We start from the raw sequence: 22107 nt of genomic DNA, 5'->3' as shown, positions 1-22107 counted from the left end.
TCAAAAAATTAAAAATAGAAGTACCACATGATTCAGTAATCCCACTTCTGGGTATATATCCAAAGGAATTAAAATCTATATCTCTAAAACAACTATAGTTCAATAAAAAATAAGCAAATTAAAATAAAATCTATATTTCAAAGAGATATCTGCACTTCTTGTTCATTATAGCATTATTCACAATAGCCAAGATATGGAAACAACTGAACTATCCACTGACAGATGAATGGAGAATGAAAATGTGGTATGCATATACCACAGAATATCATGTAGCCTAAAAAAAGAAGGAAAACCTGCCATTTAAAACAACATGGATGAACCTGGAGGATATTATGCTAAGTGAAACAAGCCAGATACATAAAGACAAATATTGCATGGTCTCACTTATATGTGGAATCTAAAATAGTCAAATTGATGGAAGCAGAGAGTAAAATGATAGTTGCCAGGAGTGTGTCTGTGTGTGTGTGTGGGAGGAGTGGGGAGATGTTGGTCAACGAGTTCAAACTTTCAGTTATGCAAGAATAAATTATGGGGATCTAATGTACAGCAATATGAATATAGTCAACAATGTTGTACTGTATACTTGAAATTTGCTAAGAAGGAAGATCTTAAGTGTTCTTACCACTAAAGAGAGGAAAGAGAAAGAAAGACAGGAAGGAAGAAAGGAAGGGAGGGAGGGAAGGAGGGAGGGAGGGAGGGAGGAAGGAAGAAGTAACTATGTGAGGTAATATGTTAATTAGCTTGATTTTGGCTATTATTTCAAAATGTATTATGTATATCAAAATATCATCATACACCTTAGATATATATAATTTTTGTCAACTATACATCAGTAAAAATGGGGAAATCTGTAGAAATAGCTTGTCAATTTTTTCAAAAAACCTTCCAGGATTTTATTTTATTATATGATCTAGCAATTAATTTGGGGAGAATGAACATCTTAATAATATTTAGCCTTTATCCAGCAATTTTTACACTCTTCAAAGTAGAGCTCACGTACATCTGTTATATTTTTCCTAAGTTGTGTTATAGTTTTGATGCTATTGTAAATAGAATTGTTTGCTTAAATTTTTTTCCCAAATGTTTTGGGTCATTATAAATATATACTACTCTTTTTGTAAATTGAGTCATGTCAACTTGTTAGACTCACTTATTTGTTTGAAGAATGATTTTGCAGATTCCTTAGAATTTTCTACATAAACAATCATGTTGTATGCAAGTACAGGTGCTTTTAACTTTTCTTTTCTAATATTTATGCCTTTATTTTACCTTATTGCACTTGCTAGGATTTCCAGAACAATGTTCAGTGGAAGCAGTGAGACTGGACATCCGTGCCTAATTCTAAATTTAGGGGAAAGTATCTGTATTTCATCAGTAAATATCATGAGACCTGTAGCTTTTTCTGTATCCAGTCTGCTGCGGTTTTGTTGTTGTTGTTTATCATGAACAGGTGCTGGATTTTGTCAAAATCTTCTTACTCTATTGACATGATCATACTTTTCCCCCTTTTCCCTTTATTCTTTTAATATATTGCTGGTTTTGACTATATATTTTGTTAAGGATTTTTGCATCTATGTACAGAAAGTATATTGATTTGCAGCTCTCTTCAAACCAATTACTTTGCAACATTTTGGCATCAAGGTTTTGCTGCTTCATAGAAAAATGTATGAAGTGTACCTCCTCCTCCATTTTATAAACAGGTTTGTGTATGATTAGTGGCATTTGTTCTTTAAATATTCACCAGTGAAAATTCACCAGCAACATCATCCAACTTGCTGCTCAAACTCAAAAGTTATTTGAGATACTTCACTGTCAGTGCAAAATGATGCCTTCCAGTCATTGAGGTCTGTGAAGAGGGAGCCAGAGGCCCAGAGTATGTGTTTTAAAAGCTGTTCCAGCTGTTTTAAACAGCTGCTTGTCAACGCCTTCCTAAAATATAGAAATATAGAAATATAAAAATAAGGGCATAAACAGATCGGTTTTATGATGAAAATGTTGCTGTGGAGTAGTGATTTATCAGAGATCTCTCATCAGTGTCAAAAAAACCCCAAACATTTTCAAAATTACATTAGCCCAAGGTAACCTAAGTGTGACCCACTACCTTTGCTGTTTACACGGATTCCGTTGTTTGCGCAGTCTTGCCTCTGTATGTGGCTGAGGCTTACATTTAGCTCAAAAGGTCTCAGAGAATTTACACATCAATTAATTGTACCACAGACTTGTTCCCTAGCTGTTCCTCATTTAGTCAGAATGGATCAGGCTTTTCAGGAGTTCTGACACACCCAGACTTAGGCCCAGCTGATTTATCACAATCTGCCCATCAGTTCCTCTCTTCCCTGCTGGTGGGCTGTAGGAAATATTAGACACCAACTACTGCCAACATTCTTGATATTTACAAGCGAACATTTAGGAGGATATAAACTTTTAAATTATACATGCCAGTTTTCATGAACAGATTTAAAATGTGATCAGTGATCAGAGCGATCAGGATTAAATGGCAAAATGCTAGCACAAAGAATTATTTCTTCCATACAGTTCGACATCAAAATATAGTGCCTTCAGGAACCTTTTTTTTTTAAACTACCATCAAGCTGATACCACAACTCATCCCACTCCCCTGTGATAGCTTCCTCTGTAATTGGCTCTGGCCTGGAGTCTAGGGGTTCAGGAGTATCAGAGCAATGGCAATCATTTTTTGATGAAAGTTTCCTCCTCCAACAAAACTAGCAAATTTGTTTTCCCCCTGTGAGATTTTCCCCACAGATTCTCTGTAATAATTATGACAGCACTGAATATAAAAATTCGTATTTAAAAACACTGAAGTTTATATTTCATGTAAGATATTCTCATTTCTATGTATTTTTTAGTATAAATTAACACAAGCAATATAGGCACATGGTTAAAAGAAAAATAAAGGACCTTGTTGTTTATTCACGTGGCTGTACAGCAAAGACTGACACAACATTGTAAATCAACTACACTTCAATTAAAAACAGATAAATAGGGCTTCCCTGGTGGCGCAGTGGTTGAGAGTCTGCCTGCCGATGCAGGGGACACGGGTTCGTGCTGCGGTCCGGGAAGATCCCACATGCTGAAGAGCGGCTGGGCCCATGAGCCACGGCCGCTGAGCCTGCACATCTGGAGCCTGTGCTCCGCAACGGGAGAGGCCACAACAGTGAGAGGCCCATGTACCGCAAAAAAACAACAACAAAAAAACAGATAAATAAAGTACCACAAAAGGGCCTATTTTAAGAAGTGGGTCTCCTCCCATGCTAAACTTTCCAGTGGCCACTATTTCAACAATTTCCTATGTCCCCTTCCAGTAATTTTCAATGCTGATATACAAATATGTATAGATGGATCATTTTAAATCATAAGTGGGAACACACCGCACAAGCTATCCTGGACCTTGTTTCTTTTCACTGAATAACACCCTGGCAAGAGCTCCATCATCACCTAAGTCCAATTTCCTCATCTCTTCTCTAGATTTGTGCTGTAGCACGTTTAATTGAAAATTTTATCGAGATAACTGAAGATTCCAGGCAGTTGTAAGAAATACAGAGAGATTGCTTGCTCACATTGCTCAGTTTACCCAAATGGCAACATGTTACAAAACTATAAACCAGGCTATTGACATTAATATAATCCACCAATCTTACTCTGATTTCCCTAGTTTTAATGGTTCCCATTTGTGTGTATGTGTGTGTACGTGTTATATTTAGTGCTACACTTCTTTTTTCTTTCTGTGTAAGTTTGTGCATCCATCACAAAAGTCAAAATACTGAATAGTTCCAAGGACACAAGGATCCCTCCTGTTGCCATTTTATAACCACACCCACTTCCCTCCTGCTGCCTGCTCTACTGTCCCTAATTCCTGGTAACCATTAATCTGTCCTTCATTTCTAAAATTTTGTCCTTTCAAAAATGCTATAGAGGGACTTCCCTGGTGGCGCAGTGGTTAAGAATCTGCCTGCCAATGCAGGGGACATGGGTTTGATCCCTGGTCCAGGAAGATCCCACATGCCATGGAGCAACTAAGACCATGCACCACAACTACTGAGCCTGCACTCTAGAGACCTCGAGCCACAACTACTGAGCCTGCGTGCCACAACTACTGAAGCCTAGGCACCTAGAGCCCGTGCTCCACAACAAGAGAAGCCACGACAATGAGAAGCCCACACACCACAACAAAGAGTAGCCCCCGCTCGCCACAACTAGAGAAAGCCCGCACACAGCAACAAAGACCCAATACAGCCAAAAATAAATAAATAAAAATTTTTAAATGCTATAGAAAAGGAATCATGCTTTTTTAACTTTTGGAGATTGGCTTTTTTTCCACTCAGTGTAATTTCCTAGGGGTTCATCCATGTTGTTGTGTGTTTCAATAGTTTATTCCTTTTAACTGTTGAGTAGTAGCCCATGGTATGGATATGCCACAGTTTATTTAACCATCACTTGTTGAAGGACATCTGAGCTGTTCCCAGTTTTTGCCTATTAAGCATAAAGATGCTATGAACATGTGTGTACAGGTTTTTCTGTGAACATAAATTTCCAGTTCTCTGGGATAAATGACCAAGGGTGCCCTTGGTGGGTTATATGATAATTGCATGTTTACTTTTGAAAGACTCTGCAAAACTAGTTTCCAAAGTGGTTGTACCATTTTGCGTTCGCACACCAATGTAGGAGTGAGCCAGTTTCTCTGAATCCTCACCATCATTTGCTGTTATCGCTGTTTTTGATTTTAGCCATTCTGATAGATGTGTAGTGATGTTTCATTTTGGTTTTAATTTGTATTTCCCTGATGGCTAATGATGTTGGACATCCTTTCATGTGCTTATTTGCTATCTGTATATCCACTTTGGTGACATGTCTCTCCATGATGTCTCTCGGTCATTTTATAATTGGATTTTTTGTTTTTTTGTTTTACTGCTGAGTCTTGAGAGCTCTTTATATATTCCTGATACTAGTCCTTTGTCAGATATGTTGTTTGCAAATATTCTCTCCCAATCCATAGTTTATCCTCTTCCCACAGACTTTCACAGAACAAAAGTTTTTAATTTTGATGAGGTTAAATTTTTATATTTTTCCTTTTATGGATCATGCTTTTGGTGTCAAGTCTAAGAACTCTTTGCCTAGCCCAAGTTCCTAAATATTGTCTCCTATGTTCTTTCTAAAGTTTTTATAGTTCTATGTTTTACATTTAGGTCTGTGATCCGTTTTATGATAATTTTTGTATAAAGTATGACGCTTAGGTGGAAGTTTTTTGTTGTTGTTGTTTTTTGCCTGTGGATGTCCAATTGCTCCAGCACTGCTTGTTGAGAAGGCTATCCCTCCACTGAATTACTCTTGTACATTTGTTAAAAGCAACTGAGCAGATCTGTGAGGGTCTATTTCTGGATTCTTGATTCTATCCCATTGACCAATGTGTTTAGCCCTCCACCCACCAATACCAACACTGTCTTGATTACTGTAGCTATATAGTAAGTCTTATTATCAGGTAGGGCGATTCCTCCCACTTTATTCTTTGTCAATATTGTTTTATCTATCATAGGGCCTTTCCCTTTCCATATTCTTTAAAAACAATGTGCATTCTGTTGTTGTTGGACAGAATCTTCTGTATATGTCAATTTGATCCTGATTGGTTTATAGCATTGCTCAAATCTTTTATATATTTGTTGATTTTCTGTGAGGAAGTTCTATCTGTTGCTAAGAGTGGAGGTTTTAGAGTTCCCAACTATAATTGTGGATTTGCCTATTTCTATTTTCAACTCCATCAGTTTTTGCTTCATATATTTTGAGACTCTGATTTTGGGTATGCACACCTTTAGGATTGTAATATTTTCCTCAGTGATTGATCCTATTATATAATGTCTCTCTTTGTACTGATTATTATTTATTTATTTATTTAACTTATTTACTTTTGGCCATGCCACGCAGCTTGCACGATCTTAGTTCCCTGACCAGGGATCAAACCTGTGCTCCCTGCAGTGGAAAAGTGTAGTCCTAACCACTGGACTGCCACAGAATTCCCTGTAGTGATTTTTTTAAATCGGAAGTCTATTTTATCAGATATTACTATAGCCACACCTGCTTTTTAAAGTTAATATTTGCAATTTACATCTTCTTCCATCCTTTTACTTTCAACTTATTTATGCCATTGAATTTACTTATGACATTCAAAAATAGTGTTGAGAAGGAATTTAAGCCACTAAATGCTTACATTAGAAATAAGGGAGATGCTGGGAAGATGGCGGAAGAGTAAGACGCGGAGATCACCTTCCTCCCCACAGATACATCAGAAATTCATCTACACGTGGAACAACTCCTACAGAACACCTACTGAACGCTGACAGAAGACCTCAGACCCCCTAAAAGGCAAGAAACTCCCCACATACCTGGGTAGGGCAAAAGAAAAAAAGAATAAACAGAGACAATAGGATAGGGACGGGACCTGCACCAGTGGGAGGGAGCCGTGAAGGAGGGAAGGTTTCTACACACTGCAAGCCCCTTCGCGGGCGGAGACTGCAGGTGGCGGAGGGGGAAAGCTTCAGAGTAGCGGAGGAGAGCACAGCAACAGGGGTGTGGAGGGCAAAGCGGAGAGATTCCAGCACAGAGGATCGGTGCCCTCAGGCACACACCAGCCCGAGAGGCTTGTCTGCTCGGCCGCCGTGGCGGGCGGGGCTGGGAGCTGAGGCTTGGGTATCGGCTTTCAGTCGGAGCGCAGGGAGAGGACTGGGGCTGGCGGCAGGAAGAGAGCCTGAAGGGGTTAGTGCACCACGGCTAGCCCGGAGGGAGTCCGGGGAAAGGGTCTGGAGCTGCTGAAGAGGCAAGAGTCTTTTTTCACTTTCACTTTCGTTTCCTGGTGTGCGAGGAGAGGGCATTAAAAGGGCTGCTTAGGGAAGCGCCGGAGACAGGCGCGAGCCGCGGGTAAGGCGTGGACCTCGGAGACGGGCGTGGGCCGCCGCCGCTGCCCACCTCCCGCCGCCGCCCGCCGCCGCCGCGGCCCGCCGCTGCCCACCGCCCGCCGCCGCCCGCCGCCGCCGCGGCCCGCCACCGCCGCCGCCCCCGCAGCCCGCCGCCGCCGCCGCCTGCTGCCGCCCGCCACCGCCGCAGCCGCGGGGCCTGTGTGCGAGCGCGGGTCACTGTCCGCCCCGCCTTCCGGGGGACCTGTGCACCCCGCCACTGCCGGGGTCCCGAGACCCAGGGACGGCTTTCCCGGGAAAGCGCACGGAGCGCCACGGGCTGCTGCAACGTCACGCCGGCCTCTGCCACCGCAGGCCCGCCCCACACTGCGCGCCCCTCCCTCCCCTCTGCATGAGTGAGCCAGAGCCCCCGAATCAGCGGCTCCTTTAAACCCGTCCTGTCTGAGCGAAGAACGGACGCCCTCCGGCGACCTACGCACAGAGGCGGGGCCAGGTCCAAGGCTGAGACCCGGGAGCTGTGAGAGCAGAGTCAGGGAAATCTCTCTGTGCAGCCTCGGAGGCAGCGGATTAAAGCTCCACGGTCCATTTGATGTGCCCTGCGTCTGTGGAGTGCATGAATGGACAGCGAATCATCCCAAATTGAGGAAGTGGACTTTGAGGACAAGATTTAAGACTTTCCCCCCTTTTCCTCTTTTTACAACGAATTATTCCAAAGTAAGGAGGTGGACTTAGAGAGCAAGATTTCAGACTTCTTGCCCTTTTCCTCTTTTTACAACGAATTATCCCAAATTGAGGAGGTGGGCTTGGAGAGCAAGATTTTTGATTTTTCCCCCTGCTCTCTTTTTGTGAATGTGTATGTGTAATCTTCTGTGTAAGATTCTCTCTGTATAGCTTTGCTTCCACCATAGGTCCCAGGGTTCTATCGGTCCATTTTTTTTTTCCAATAATTACTTTCTAATTTTAATAACGCTACTATATTTCATACTTTATTCTATTTTACTTTACCTGCTCTTTCTTTTTTTCCTACCTTCCCTTCCTCCCTCCCTCCCTCCGCTCTTCCTTTCCTTCTTTCTTTTTCTTTCCTCCCTCCCTCCCACCCTTCTTCTTTCCACTTTCTTTTTCTTTCCTTCCTCCCTCCCTCCCTCCTGTCTTTCTTTCTTTCTTTCCTTCCTCCCTCCCTCCCTCCCTTCTTCCATTCACTCTTCCTTTTGCTTTCATTGCTCCCTCCCTCCCTCCTTTCTTTCCTTCTTTCTTTCCATCCTTCCTCACTCCCTCCCTCCTTTCTTTCTTTCTTCCTTCCTTCCCTTCTTCCTTTCTTTCCCTCTCTCTTTCTTTCTTCTACTAATTCTTTCTTTCTACTTTTTCTCCCTGTTATTCTGAGCTGGGTGGATGAAAGGCTCTTGGTGCTGCAGCCAGGAGCCAGTGCTGTGCCTCTGAAGTGGGAGAGCCAACTTCAGGACACGGGTCCACAAGAGACCTCCCAGCTCCACATAATATCAAGCAGCGAAAATCTCCCAGAGATCTCCATCCCAACACCAGCACCCAGCTTCAGTCAACGACCAGCAAGCTACAGTGCTGGTCACCCTATGCCAAGCAACTAGCAAGGCAGGAACACAACCCCACCCATTAGCAGAGAAGCTACCTAAAAACATAATAAGGCCATGGGCACCCCAAAACACACCACCAGACGTGGACCTGTCCACCAGAAAGACAAGATCGAGCCTCAACCACCAGAACACAGGCATTAGTCCCCCCCACCAGGAAGCCTATACAACCTACTGAAACAACCTTAGCCACTGGGGTCAGACACGAAAAACAACGGGAACTACGAATCTGCAGCCTGCAAAAAGGAGACCCCAAACACAGTAACATAAGCAAAATGAGAAGACAGAAAAACACACAGCAGGTGAAGGAGCAAGATAAAAACCTACCAGACCTAACAAATGAAGAGGTAATAGGCAGTCTACCTGAAAAAGAATTCAGAATAATGATGGTAAAGATGATCCAAAATCTTGGAAATAGAATAGACAAAATGCAAGAAACAGTTAACAAGGACCTAGAAGAACTAAACATGAATCAAGCATCGATTAAAAACACAATACATGAAATAAAAAATACTCTAGATGGGATCAATAGCAGAATAACTGAGGCAGAAGAACGGATAAGTGAGGTGGAAGATAAAATAGTGGAAATAACTGATGCAGAGCAAAATAAAGAAAAAAGAATGAAAAGAACAGAGGACAGTCTCAGAGACCTCTGGGACAACATTAAACGCACCAACATTCGAATTATAGGGGTTCCAGAAGAAGAAGAGAAAAAGAAAGGGACTGAGAAAATATTTGAAGAGATTATAGTTGAAAACTTCCCCAATATGGGAAAGGAAATAGTTAATCAAGTCCAGGAGGCACAGAGAGTCCCATACAGAATAAATCCAAGGAGAAATACACCAAGACACATATTAATCAAACTGTCAAAAATTAAACACAAAGAAACCATATTAAAAGCAGCAAGGGAAAAACAACAAATAACACACAAGGGAATCCCCATCAGGTTAACAGCTGATCTCTCAGCAGAAACTCTACAAGCCAGAAGGGAGTGGCAGGACATAATTAAAGTGATGAAGGAGAGAAACCTGCAGCCAAGATTACTCTACCCAGCAAGGGTCTCATTCAGATTTGATGGAGAAATTAAAACCTTTACAGACAAGCAAAAGCTGAGAGAGTTCAGCACCACCAAACCAGCTTTACAACAAATGCTAAAGGAACTTCTCTAGGCAAGAAACACAACAGAAGGAATATACCTACAATAACGAACCCAAAGCAATTAAGGAAATGGGAATAGGAACATACATATCAATAATTACCTTAAATATAAATGGACTAAATGCTCCCACCAAAAGACACAGAGTGGCTGAATGGATACAAAAACAAGACCCATATATATGCTGTCTACAAGAGACCCACTTCAGACCTAAAGACACATACAGATTGAAAGTAAGGGGATGGAAAAAGATATTCCATGCAAATGGAAATCAAAAGAAAGCTGGAGTAGCAATTCTTATATCAGACAAAATAGACTTTAAAATAAAGACTATTAGAAGAGACAAAGAAGGACACTACATAATGATCAAGGGATCGATCCAAGAAGAAGATATAACAATTGTAAATATTTATGCACCCAACATAGGAGCACCTCAATACATAAGGCAAATACTAACAGCCATAAAAGGGGAAATCGACAGTAACACAATCATAGTAGGGGACTTTAACACCCCACTTTCACCAATGGACAGATCGTCCAAAATGAAAATAAATAAGGAAACACAAGCTTTAAATGATACATTAAACAAGATGGACTTAGTTGATATTTATAGGACATTTCATCCAAAAACAACAGAATACACATTTTTCTCAAGTGCTCATGGAACATTCTCCAGGATAGATCATATCTTGGGTCACAAATCAAGCCTTGGTAAATTTAAGAAAATTGAAATTGTATCAAGTATCTTTTCCGACCACAATGCTATGAGACTAGACATCAATTACAGGAAAAGATCTGTAAAAAATACAAACACATGGAGGCTAAACAATACACTACTCAATAACGAAGTGATCACTGAAGAAATCAGAGAGGAAATTAAAAAATACCTAGAAACAAATGACAATGGAGGCACGACAACCCAAAACCTATGGGATGCAGCAAAAGCAGTTCTAAGGGGGAAGTTTATAGCAATACAATCCCACCTTAAGAAACAGGAAACATTTCGAGCAAACAACCTGACCCTGCACCTAAAGCAATTAGAGAAAGAAGAACAAAAAACCCCCAAAGCTAGCAGAAGGAAAGAAATCATAAAGATCAGATCAGAAATAAATGAAAAAGAAATGAAGGAAACGATAGCAAAGATCAACCAAACTAAAAGCTGGTTCTTTGAGAAGATAAACAAAATTGACAAACCATTAGCCAGACTCATCAAGAAAAGAAGGGAGAAGACTCAAATCAATAGAATTAGAAATGAAAAAGGAGAAGTAACAACTGACACTGCAGAAATACAAAAGATCATGAGAGATTACTACAAGCAACTCTATGCCAATAAAATGGACAACCTGGAAGAAATGGACAAATTCTTAGAAATGCACAACCTGCCAAGACTGACTCAGGAAGAAATAGAAAATATGAATAGACCAATCACAAGCACTGAAATTGAAACTGTGATTAAAAATCTTCCATCAAACAAAAGCCCAGGACCAGATGGCTTCACAGGCGAATTCTATCAAACATTTAGAGAAGAGCTAACACCCATCCTTCTCAAACTCTTCCAAACAATTTCAGAGGAAGGAACACTCCCAAACTCATTCTACGAGGCCACCATCACCTTGATACCAAAACCAGGCAAGGATGTCACAAAGAAAGAAAACTACAGGCCAATATCACTGATGAACATAGATGCAAAAATCCTCAACAAAATACTAGCAAACAGAATCCAACAGCACATTAAAAGGATCATACACCATGATCAAGTGGGGTTTATTCCAGGAATGCAAGGATTCTTCAATATACGCAAATCAATCAATGTGATACACCATATTAACAAGTTGAAGGAGAAAAACCGTATGATCATCTCAATAGATGCAGAGAAAGCTTTCGACAAAATTCAACACCCATTTATGATAAAAACCCTGCAGAAAGTACGCATAGAGGGATCTTTCCTCAACATAATAAAGGCCATATATGACAAGCCCACAGCCAACATTGTCCTCAATGGTGAGAAACTGAAACCATTTCCACTAAGATCAGGAACAAGACAAGGCTGCCCACTCTCACCACTCTTATTCAACATAGTTTTGGAAGTTTTAGCCACAGCAATCAGAGAAGAAAAGGAAATAAAAGGAATCCAAATCGGAAAAGAAGAAGTAAAGCTGTCACTGTTTGCAGATGACATGATACTATACATAGAGAATCCTAAAGATGCTACCGAAAAACTACTAGAGCTAATCAATGAATTTGGTAAAGTAGCAGGTTACAAAATTAATGTACAGAAATCTCTGGCATTCCTGTACACTAATGATGAAAAATCTGAAAATGAAATCAAGAAAACACTCCCATTTACCATTGCAACAAAAAGAATAAAATATCTAGGAATAAACCTACCTAAGGAGACAAAAGACCTGTGTGCAGAAAATTATAAGACACTGATGAAAGAAATTAAAGATGATACAAACAGATGGAGAGATATACCATGCTCCTGGATTGGAAGAATCAATATTGTGAAAATGACTCTACTACCCAAAGCAATCTACAGATTCAATGCAATCCCTATCAAACTACCACTGGCATTTTTCACAGAACTAGAACAAAAAATTTCAAAATTTGTTTGGAAAAACAAAAGACCCCGAATAGCCAAAGCAATCTTGAGAACGAAAAAAGGAGCTGGAGGAATCAGGCTCCCTGACTTCAGACTATACTACAAAGCTACAGTAATTAAGACAGTGTGGTACTGGCATAAAAACAGAAAGATAGATCAGTGGAACAGGATAGAAAGCCCAGAGATAAACCCACGCACATATGGCCAACTTATCTTTGATAAAGGAGGCAGGAATGTACAGTGGAGAAAGGACAGCCTCTTCAATAAGTGGTGCTGGGAAAACTGGACAGGGACATGTAAAAGTATGAGATTAGATCATTCCCTAACACCATACACAAAAATAAGCTCAAAATGGATTAAAGACTTAAATGTAAGGCCAGAAACTATCAAACTCTTAGAGGAAAACATAGGTAGAACACTCTATGACATAAATCACAGCAAGATCCTTTTGGACCCACATCCTAGAGAAATGGAAATAAAAACAAAGATAAACACATGGGACCTAATGAAACTTCAAAGCTTTTGCACAGCAAAGGAAACCATAAAGAAGACCAAAAGACAACCCTCAGAATGGGAGAAAATATTTGCAAATGAAGCAACTGACAAAGGATTAATCTCCAAAATTTATAAACAGCTCATGCAGCTCAGTAGCAAAAAAACAAAGAACCCAATCCTAAAATGGGCAGAAGACTTAAATAGGCATTTCTCCAAAGAAGATATACAGACTGCCAACAAACACATGAAAGAATGCTCAACATCATTAATCATTAGAGAAATGCAAATCAAAACTACAATGAGATATCATCTCACACCAGTCAGAATGGCCATCATCAAGAAATCTAGAAACAATAAATGCTGGAGAGGGTGTGGAGAAAAGGGAACACTCTTGCACTGCTGGTGGGAATGTGAATTGGTACAGCCACTATGGAGAACAGTATGGAGGTTCCTTAAAAAACTACAAATAGAACTACCATATGATCCAGCAATCCCACTACTAGGCATATACCCTGAGAAAACCATAATTCAAAAAGAGACATGTACCAAAATGTTCATTGCAGCTCTATTCACAATAGCCCGGAGCTGGAAACAACCTAAGTGTCCATCATCGGATGAATGGATAAAGAAGATGTGGCACATATATACAATGGAATATTACTCAGCCATAAAAAGAAACGAAACTGAGCTATTTGTAATGAGGTGGATAGACCTAGAGTCTGTCATACAGAGTGAAGTAAGTCAGAAAGAGAAAGACAAATACCGTATGCTAACACATATATATGGAATATAAGAAAAAAAATGTCATGAAGAACCTAGGGGTAAAACGGGAATAAAGACACAGACCTACTTGAGAATGGACTTGAGGATATGGGGAGGGGGAAGGGTAAGCTGTGACAAAGCGAAAGAGAGGCATGGACATATATACACTACCAAACGTAGGGTAGATAGATAGTGGGAAGCAGCCGCAGAGCACAGGGAGATCAGCTCGGTGCTTTGTGACTGCCTGGAGGGGAGGGATGGGGAGGGTGGGAGGGAGGGAGATGCATGAGGGAGGGGATGTGGGAACAGATGTATATGTATGACTGATTCACTTTGTTATAAAGCAGAAACTAATAAAAAAAATGGAAAAAAAAAAAAAAAGAAATAAGCATAGGGCTTCCCTGGTGGCGCAGTGGTTGAGTGTGTGCCTACCGATGCAGGGGACACAGGTTCGTGCCCCAGTCCGGGAAGATCCCACATGCCGTGGAGCAGCTGGGCCCATGAGCCATGGCCGCTGAGCCTGCACGTCCAGAGCCTGTGCTCCGCAACGGGAGAGGCCACAACAGTGAGAGGCCCGTGTACCGCAAAAAAAAAAAAAAAGAAGAAGAAATAAGCATAGGTCTCAAATCAAAAAAACCTAAGTTCCTACATCAAGAAACTAGAAAAGCATTAAAGTTTTGTAAGGAGTATGTATTTGTGTCATGTTTTATTACTTGTGTAATCTTTGCCTTTTAATTGTTGTATTCACACCCTTTATATTTCATGTAATTATGGATATATTAGCACTTGAATTTGTTGTTTTATTATTTGTTTTCTTTTTTTAATCCTTCTGGTTCCCATTCCTTTGTTCCTCTTTTCTTGCCTTCCTGTGGGCCAGTTAGACATTTTTTTAATCCCATCTTGATTCATTAAGTGTTTTTGAGCCTCTGTGTAGTTTTCACTACGCAAGTGTAGTACTTGCTTGGTGTATTACATTATAAATATGTGCCTTACAAAAGTCTACTGATATCAACTTTTTACCATTTCAAATGTGGAAACCTCACTCTCGGTTAGGTCTCTCTACCCTCCCCACTTTTAAATATCATTATTTTGAGTATTAGATGGTGTTATTATACTGTATTTAATCACTAGTAATGCTTTATAAAACTCCTGAGGAAAACAGTTTACTATATGTACCCATATTTCTGCTCTTTCCATTGTTCCTTCTTCCTTCCTGATGCTTCAAATTTCGTTCTTTTATCATTATCTTCCTGTTTGAAGAATTTCCTTTAGCCAATATTTAATGGCATGTCTGCTAGTGAAAAATTCTTTTAGTTTTCCCTTGCCTGAAAATGTTTTTCTTTTCTCTTCATTCCTGAAGGATACCTGAAACAGAATTTGCTGTTGACAATTCTTTTCTCTCAGCATTTGAAAAATTTTGTGTCACTTCTGGCCTCTATGTTTTCAGGTGAGAAATACATTTTTGAATTGATGTGCCCCTCTAGGTAATATGTCATTGCTCTCAGGCTGCTTTTGAGATTTTTTTCTTTGTCTTTATTTTTCAAAAGTTTAATTATGATGTGCCTTAGCACCTTTCTTTGATTTTCCTATTTATGGTTCATTCAGCTTCTTGGGCCTGTAGCTTTGTGTCTTTTGCCAAATCAGAACTTTGCAGCCATTGTTTCTTCAAATACTCTTTCAGTCTCCCTATTGCCTATCCTTTTGAGGCACCGATTATACAAACATTGGGATATTTTATTATCCCACAGGTCCCTCGGGCTCTGTTTCTTTTCAGTCTATTTTCTGTTGTTCGAAATGGGTGGCTGCTATGATTCTGTCCTCAAGTTTATGTCCTCTGTCATTAAACGCATTCAGCAAGTTATTTATTTCAGTTATTGGAATTTTCAGTTCTATAATTTCCATTTGGTTCTTTTTTATGACTTCTACTTTTTGCCGAGATCTTCTATTTTTGCACTTGTTTCAAGAGAATTTGTAATTGATTACAGAAGCATTTTTATGATAGCTGCTTTGAAATCCTTGTCAGATAATTCCAACATCTGATTCATCTCAGTTTTGGCATCAGTTGATTGCTTCTCCTCATTCAAGTTGTGATTTTCTGGTTCTTGTTATGATGGGTGGTTTTCAAGTGTATCTTGGACATTTTGTTCATTAATTTAGGACTCTGAGAACTATATAATTCTTTTATTTCAGCAGGCATTCACCCCGTTTTAGTTTAGCATACAGGTCTTGACCTAATTTTGTGGGCTGTGGTTCCAATGGCAGTTTGTTTTCAGAGACTCTGTGGTGTTATGTTGGTCGGTTTCATTTATCTGGTGCCCCCGGGGCTTCCTGTGTGTCCTGCTGCTGATGACTGAGAGTTTCATAAGGTCAGGCTACAAGGTGTTCCCAGTGGGGGAAGGGAAGGGTATGTTGAGATTCCCTTTCTGATGCCCGCAACTGCTCTGGTGTCTCTGGGTAGGGGGTAAAGACATTTTTAACTATGATGATAAAGAGGTTTCCAAGACCTGGCCGTTTGCCATTGACTGGGTGCCTCCCACCTGCCCTGTGTCTCCCGTGCATTAGGACAAACGTGCTTCCCAGACTGGGCCTCCGTCAGCCTTTATAAAAATGTTTATTTAAGTTTTAACACTTCTATGGCAGGATAATTTACATAATACAAAATTCATCTATTGTAAGCATTAAAAAATGACTTTTTTGTAAAGTTATAGACTTTTGCCATCAGAACCACAATCCAGTTTTAGAACATTTCCCTCACCGCAAAGAGTTTGCTCCTATGTGTTTACAGTTAATCCAGGCTCCCACCCCTAGCCCTAGGCAACCACTGATTTGCTTCAGGTCTCTGTAAATATGCCTTTTAGTGGCATTTTAATAAAGAGAATGGTACAAAATGTAGGGGTTTTTTTGTGCCTGGCTTCTTCCGCTTATCACAATGTTTTTCAGGTTCAACTATGTTGTTGCATATCATAATTGCGAATAATATTCCATTGACTAGATATGCCACATTTTATGTACTATGTGTGTACTGATGGTCGTTTGGTCTTTTGGACATTATGAGTAATGCTGGTATGAACATCTGAATGCCTATGTTTGTGTGGGCACGTGTTTTCATTTATCTTTGGCAGGTTTCTACGAGTGAAATTGCTGAGTCATATGTTAAGAAATCGACGAGCTGATTCTAAAGTATCTGGACCACTTTTACATCCTCATCACCAATGTATGAGGATCCCAGTTTCTCTGTTTGATGAGTTACTTCCAGTATACCATATTTTAATCATTTAAGCATCATTTCTTTTAGTTCTTTGAACAAATTTATAACAGTGGCTTTGAAGTTTTTTGCACTAAATCCAACATCTCAGCCAACTCAGAGTCGGCCTCTTTGGCTGCTTTCTTCCTGAATGCTGTTTCTCTGAATGTCTCATAATTTTTTGTTGAAAACTGGATATTTTCAACAGAAGTGTAGGAACTGTAGGTTGATTCCCTGGAGGCTGTTGTTGGCTGTGTTTTATTAGTTACTTAGTTAGTTAACAGACTTTCTAGATTCATTGAGTAAAGTCTGTTGTCCCTAAAGCCTGTAGCCACAGGCTACCTGATTTCATTCAGGTTTTAAAAAATTCTATGTTTTTAATTTTTAAGCCTGTCTCTTAGGGGTCACCCCTGTGTGTCAGCATATCTTTGTGAGCAGCCAATGACTGGTTAGAGGTTGTGCTTAAAAATCTTGAGACGCGGATGCAAGAGGGAGGGGATTTGGGATTATATGTATACAAATAGCTGATTCACTTTGTTATATAGCAGAAACTAACACAACATTGTAAAGCAATTATACTCCAATAAAGATGTTAAAAAAAAATCTTGAGACTGTAAGTGTTCCATCTCTTGCGGATGGATTTCTGTGTGGGTTTCAGGTTACATACAAAGTTCAGGCAGTTTACAAGTATGTCTCAGCTTCTACTTTCTACCAGGCCCTCTCATGTCTCCTCCATCACACGCAAAGCCTCACATTTGACCAGGATCTTAAGGAGAGCAAGGACTCTCTCTGCTCTCTCAGCATTCGGGCAGCTTTGAGCATGTGCATGGCCTTCTAGACTGCCACAGACACGTGGGTACTGAGCAAGGTCCCCCATGGTTGTCTCACTTTGTGGATTTTCCGGTTAAGTTGAAAGCTAGTCTGTCAGTCTAGCTAGGCAGGCTGTGACACTGTCCTTCCTCCATTCATTTGTCACCAAGATTGGCTCTGTTTCCCACAATTCCTAGGAGCACGGGGTTTTTTCAGTTGCACTGCAAACCAAGTCAAGCCACCTCTGGCAGCAAAGTTGTTGCTTGTACAGCTTGTCCTACCATAATAGAGAGGCTGTGCTGATACATGGAGGGGAGACAGGAGTAGCCCAGACTAAAAAGCGTCAAATTCCTACTGTTCTCACCTGACGTTCAGTAGTTTTTCTTAAAGAAACAATTCTCAGCTTATTATATGCCCTTTGTCGATTTCCATGGTCCAGAGACGGGTGTCTTGTCAGTTTGGTCCCGTTCTATAATTGCTTTCAGAGAAGAATATTCACCGACCTCCTTTGGCCATCACCTACTATAGCCTTTAATGCTTCTCTTTGTTGCCCTTCTTGCACTGTCACATTTCAATCCTTACCAAGCAGCCAGATCATATTCCTTCCCTACTTACAACACAGCACTGGTTTTCCACAGCGCTAGAAATAAAATCCAAACTCCTTAATGTGGCCTGCTGGGTCCTGCATGATCTGGCCCCTCAAATCTCCTACCACTCCCCCACTGCTGCCCCCAGTCTGCCCACAACACCTGAGCCCCAGTTCCCTTCTTTCTGTCCCAGCAATATACGTGCTCTCCCCTTCTCGGTGCGCTTGTACTTGCCGTCCCCCCACCCCCTGAAATGCACAATGACTGCCTTCTTCTCGTCACTTAGATCTCACCTCCTTGGAGAGGCCTTCCCGCTCCACCCAAGCTGAAACACCCCCTCCAATCCCAGAGCTCCATTTCATTTTGTTCACTGCACTTACTGCAAGCAGTAATGACAGCGTTGGTGCTAGTTTATTGCCCAAGCCGAACCTTCCAGTGACAAGCTCCGTGAGGGCAGGGTATTTGTATTCCCTGGCACCTAGAACTGTGGCTGACATGCAGTAGGTGATTGTTGGGCATTTTTAATATATAAATTTTAAATATATATATTGGATACCTTTCCATATTTTTATCATTTTTGTAACGGCTGCATATTTTCCCACTGTGAAATGTACTACCGTTTGCTCCCTTGAACATCGAATTACTGTAACAACTCAGCGTCACATGAGTTATGGGAATGGACCCTGGAATCAGACAGACTTGGGTTCAAACCCTGGATTTACTACTTACTAACTATGGAATTTCATACCAGTTCTTAATCTCTCTGTGTCTAACCCAGTTTCTTATCTGAAATAATACTATCTGCCTCACAGAGTTGTAGTGAGGATTAAATGACAGGATGTAAGGGGCTTGGGATCATGCCATGCTCCCAGGAAATGGAAGTGAAATTGCTCTATTTTGCTTTCGCCTGAAGTGGCAAAGTCCCTCCCTAGTGCCTTCCCCTCCCTGGCAATCCTTTGCAAGAAAGACATAACCCAGCCCAAAGAGACTAACTGAACCTCTCCCTTCTTTTTCATGTGACCCTCCCTTTGTACAGACTCGGATGGAATCTGGGAGCCCTGCACTCTGTGAGCAGCGGCACGTGCCCAGTGAAGAGGATGGGGCTAAGGATGCACCCAAGCACATTAGGTGAATAAATGGCAAAACGGAGACTGAAAAATACCTTCTGCTCCTCCTGCCAGAATTAGAGGACTGGGGAATTCCTGGGACCCCGGGAAATTGTGAAATAAAATGAGAGGAACTGGTTTGATTGAAATTTTCTCATGATAAAGTCAGCCACACTCCAGCCACCACTGTGACTTGTGCCCCTGGTGTTTGGAAACTTGTTCTTAAATCAGGAGAAAGGTGAAGCAGCAGCAGACTAGCTTACTTATCAGGAAGAAAAGTGACATGTTCTCCAGACTCTGAAAATTTATGTTCTTGGCTTTTGCCCATAATCAAAAAGTATTGACAAGCTGACACCAAAAGAGGAGATCACTTTTGTATACCTTACAGAAGTAAACATCATTACCTTATCTTGATAGGTTAACTAGAATTACACAACCAATAAGGCTTTCTGCGATATCACCCAAATTCAGGAAGTTCTGGGGATCATTAGTGTTGCTTTCTTCTGCATGAACACCCTTCTGTGAGCCTGGCCTTTCTTCCCATCAGCTGGCACAACTCTATTGAACAACCTACACAAAGCACCACCATGTGGGAATGGCTACAAACCCTGGCAATCCTGCAGCAACCTGGATATTTTCCATCCATAAAATAAGAATCTGGACTTTGAACGAGCCATTTCTTTTTATGTTTTTTCTCTTCCTCTTCCAACGATGAATGTAGTACGTCTCTAGCTAAAGGCATGTTGATTCTTTCGCAAGCCCCGCCCACCCATCTCTCTCGCTGATATTCTAAGTATATGCCTTGTGTCCAGATGGGAGGAGGGATGAGAGGGATAGGGACAAAGAAATATTTATTTGATTTACATCTTATCTTGCAGTAAACTGACGCTGCTGGAAAATGAAATTTGATACCTCAGATTTTTCTTAAGCAGAATCTTATAAAAACAGAAAAAAGAAGTCTATTTTATATGTGGTAATATTTTTGACAGAAGGTTAACTCCAGATAACAAAAGCTGAATAAATTTGGCTTCCTGTCATGTAACCCAGATGTGGTAGGCTCTCCCCTTTTTGACATAAAAGGCATCCTTGCCAACGTAGTGCAGCACCAGGGGACTCGGTTTGATTGTCTCTTGTACCTGAGCGCTTGTTTGTGATGTCTTCTCCTGCAGGTAACCAGTAGAGGCACCCCCTAATAATCCAACTGTCAGGGGGATGCCTTTCCAGCACCATCTTCTTCTGAGCAATATCAACCAAACTATACCATTTGCAGACCCATGACATCCCTTCCCTCCAACCTCAGCACAGCGCACACCAGATTACAAAGCGAGAATACAAAATTCTTTACTGAAGAAGGAGAGAAAGAGAGAGTAAATGGAAGTTGTGGTCTTTTGTAACCTAATCACAGAGACTCCAGTCACTTTTGCCATATATACTGTTCATGAGAAGTGAGTCACTGGGAATTCCCTGGCAGTCCAGTAGTTAGGATGCCAGGCTTTCACTGCTGAGGGCACGGGTTCAATCCCTGGTTGGGGAACTAAGATCCTGCATGCCACGTGGTGCAGCCAGAAAAAAGAAAAAGAAGAAAAAAAATAATGTGGGGATCCATGGAGCCATTTTAGAGACTGTCTCTACACGTGATACTCAGTGAAGGAGCTACTGAAACCCAGGGAGAGAGGGATGATCTTTTCAATATATGGTGCTGGGTTAATTGCATATCCATATGGAAAATTAACCGTGACCCTCGAATTGTATACAAAAATTAACCTGAGATAGATAGTAGACCTAAATGTAAAAGGCAAAACAATAAAACTTCTAAAATAAAGTATCAGAAAATGCCTCCATGACCTTGGGTTAGGCAAAAATTTCTTAGAGCATAAAGAGTACTTGTAAGGCCAACTGGCCCGAGGCAGGGGAACACAATCAGATTCACAGGTTGCATCAAACCGAAACTCTCCGGACCACCCAGTTCCAGAAACTGACCTGGAGACTTTCCGGACCACCCAGTTCCAGGAACTGACCTGGGGACCTATCACCCAGCCCAGGCTTCCCACCTTTCGAGGGGCAGGACTAGCGGTCCCAAGACTGGTGCAACCGGCACCAGATATTGCCACGATACCCGAAGAGACCACCAAATAAGTAATACCCTGCGCCCTTCCAGATTCATCACACCCCTTTCCCTTCTTCCCCTATAAAATCTTGCCCAACCCTTGCCCGGGTGCGACTTCTCTGGCCCCTTTCTCTCGGACCAGTGAACCTTGCCTGGGAGCGCCCCCTAATAAAGCTCACTTGAAGCTTTCCTCTGTTTCGTGGTGCCATCTGTTAAGATCCGACCTTACAGTACTAACTACAGATGAAAAGATTGATAAAGTGGACTTCATTACAATTACGAACTTATTTATGAGTTTAATTAAAATATAAAAAATAATATATTAGCTTAATTAGTGCTAGCTACTAAAACAAACAATGCAACAACGGTTTATTTCTCACTCACATTACAGTCAAATGTGGATTAATTCTCTTCCAGGCAGTGACTCAAGGACTCAGAGTGCTTCCATCTGGTGGCTTCAAGGTCACACTAGTGTTATCCAGACAGCAAACAGGGGAAAGAGTTTGGAAAAGGCAAACTGGATATTCACCCATCTAGGTGCACAAGTGACACATGTCATTTCCACTCAAACTCCATAGACTAGAACTAGTCCATGGCCAATTCAGCTGCAAAGGGATGCTGAGAAGTGTAGGGTAGCTCGGGGCTGTCCATGAGTACTAACAGGCTCTTCCAAGAAGAGGAAACGGAAAACAAATTACTGATCACTTTGGA

The 22107-nt window shown here is 41.1% G+C and overlaps 1 protein-coding gene across 1 annotated transcript; it reads right to left on the bottom strand.

The window, feature by feature from the left end:
* Positions 1-19776: 19776 nt before the first annotated feature.
* Positions 19777-20031, bottom strand: LOC132482543 (small ribosomal subunit protein eS27-like). The gene has a single exon (XM_060087860.1). It carries the CDS (start codon positions 20029-20031, stop codon positions 19777-19779), a length of 255 nt encoding a protein of 84 aa, XP_059943843.1.
* Between the last annotated feature and the right edge of the window lie 2076 nt (positions 20032-22107).

The sequence above is a fragment of the Mesoplodon densirostris genome, chromosome X (assembly GCF_025265405.1).
Source record: "Mesoplodon densirostris isolate mMesDen1 chromosome X, mMesDen1 primary haplotype, whole genome shotgun sequence".
NCBI classification, from domain to species: Eukaryota; Metazoa; Chordata; class Mammalia; order Artiodactyla; family Ziphiidae; genus Mesoplodon; species Mesoplodon densirostris.
This window is presented reverse-complemented; position numbering and strand designations above follow the sequence as displayed.

Excerpts from the sequence above, each read along its gene's own strand:
- LOC132482543 (XM_060087860.1), bottom strand. The coding sequence starts at position 20,031 with ATGCCTTTAGCTAGAGACGTACTACATTCATCGTTGGAAGAGGAAGAG.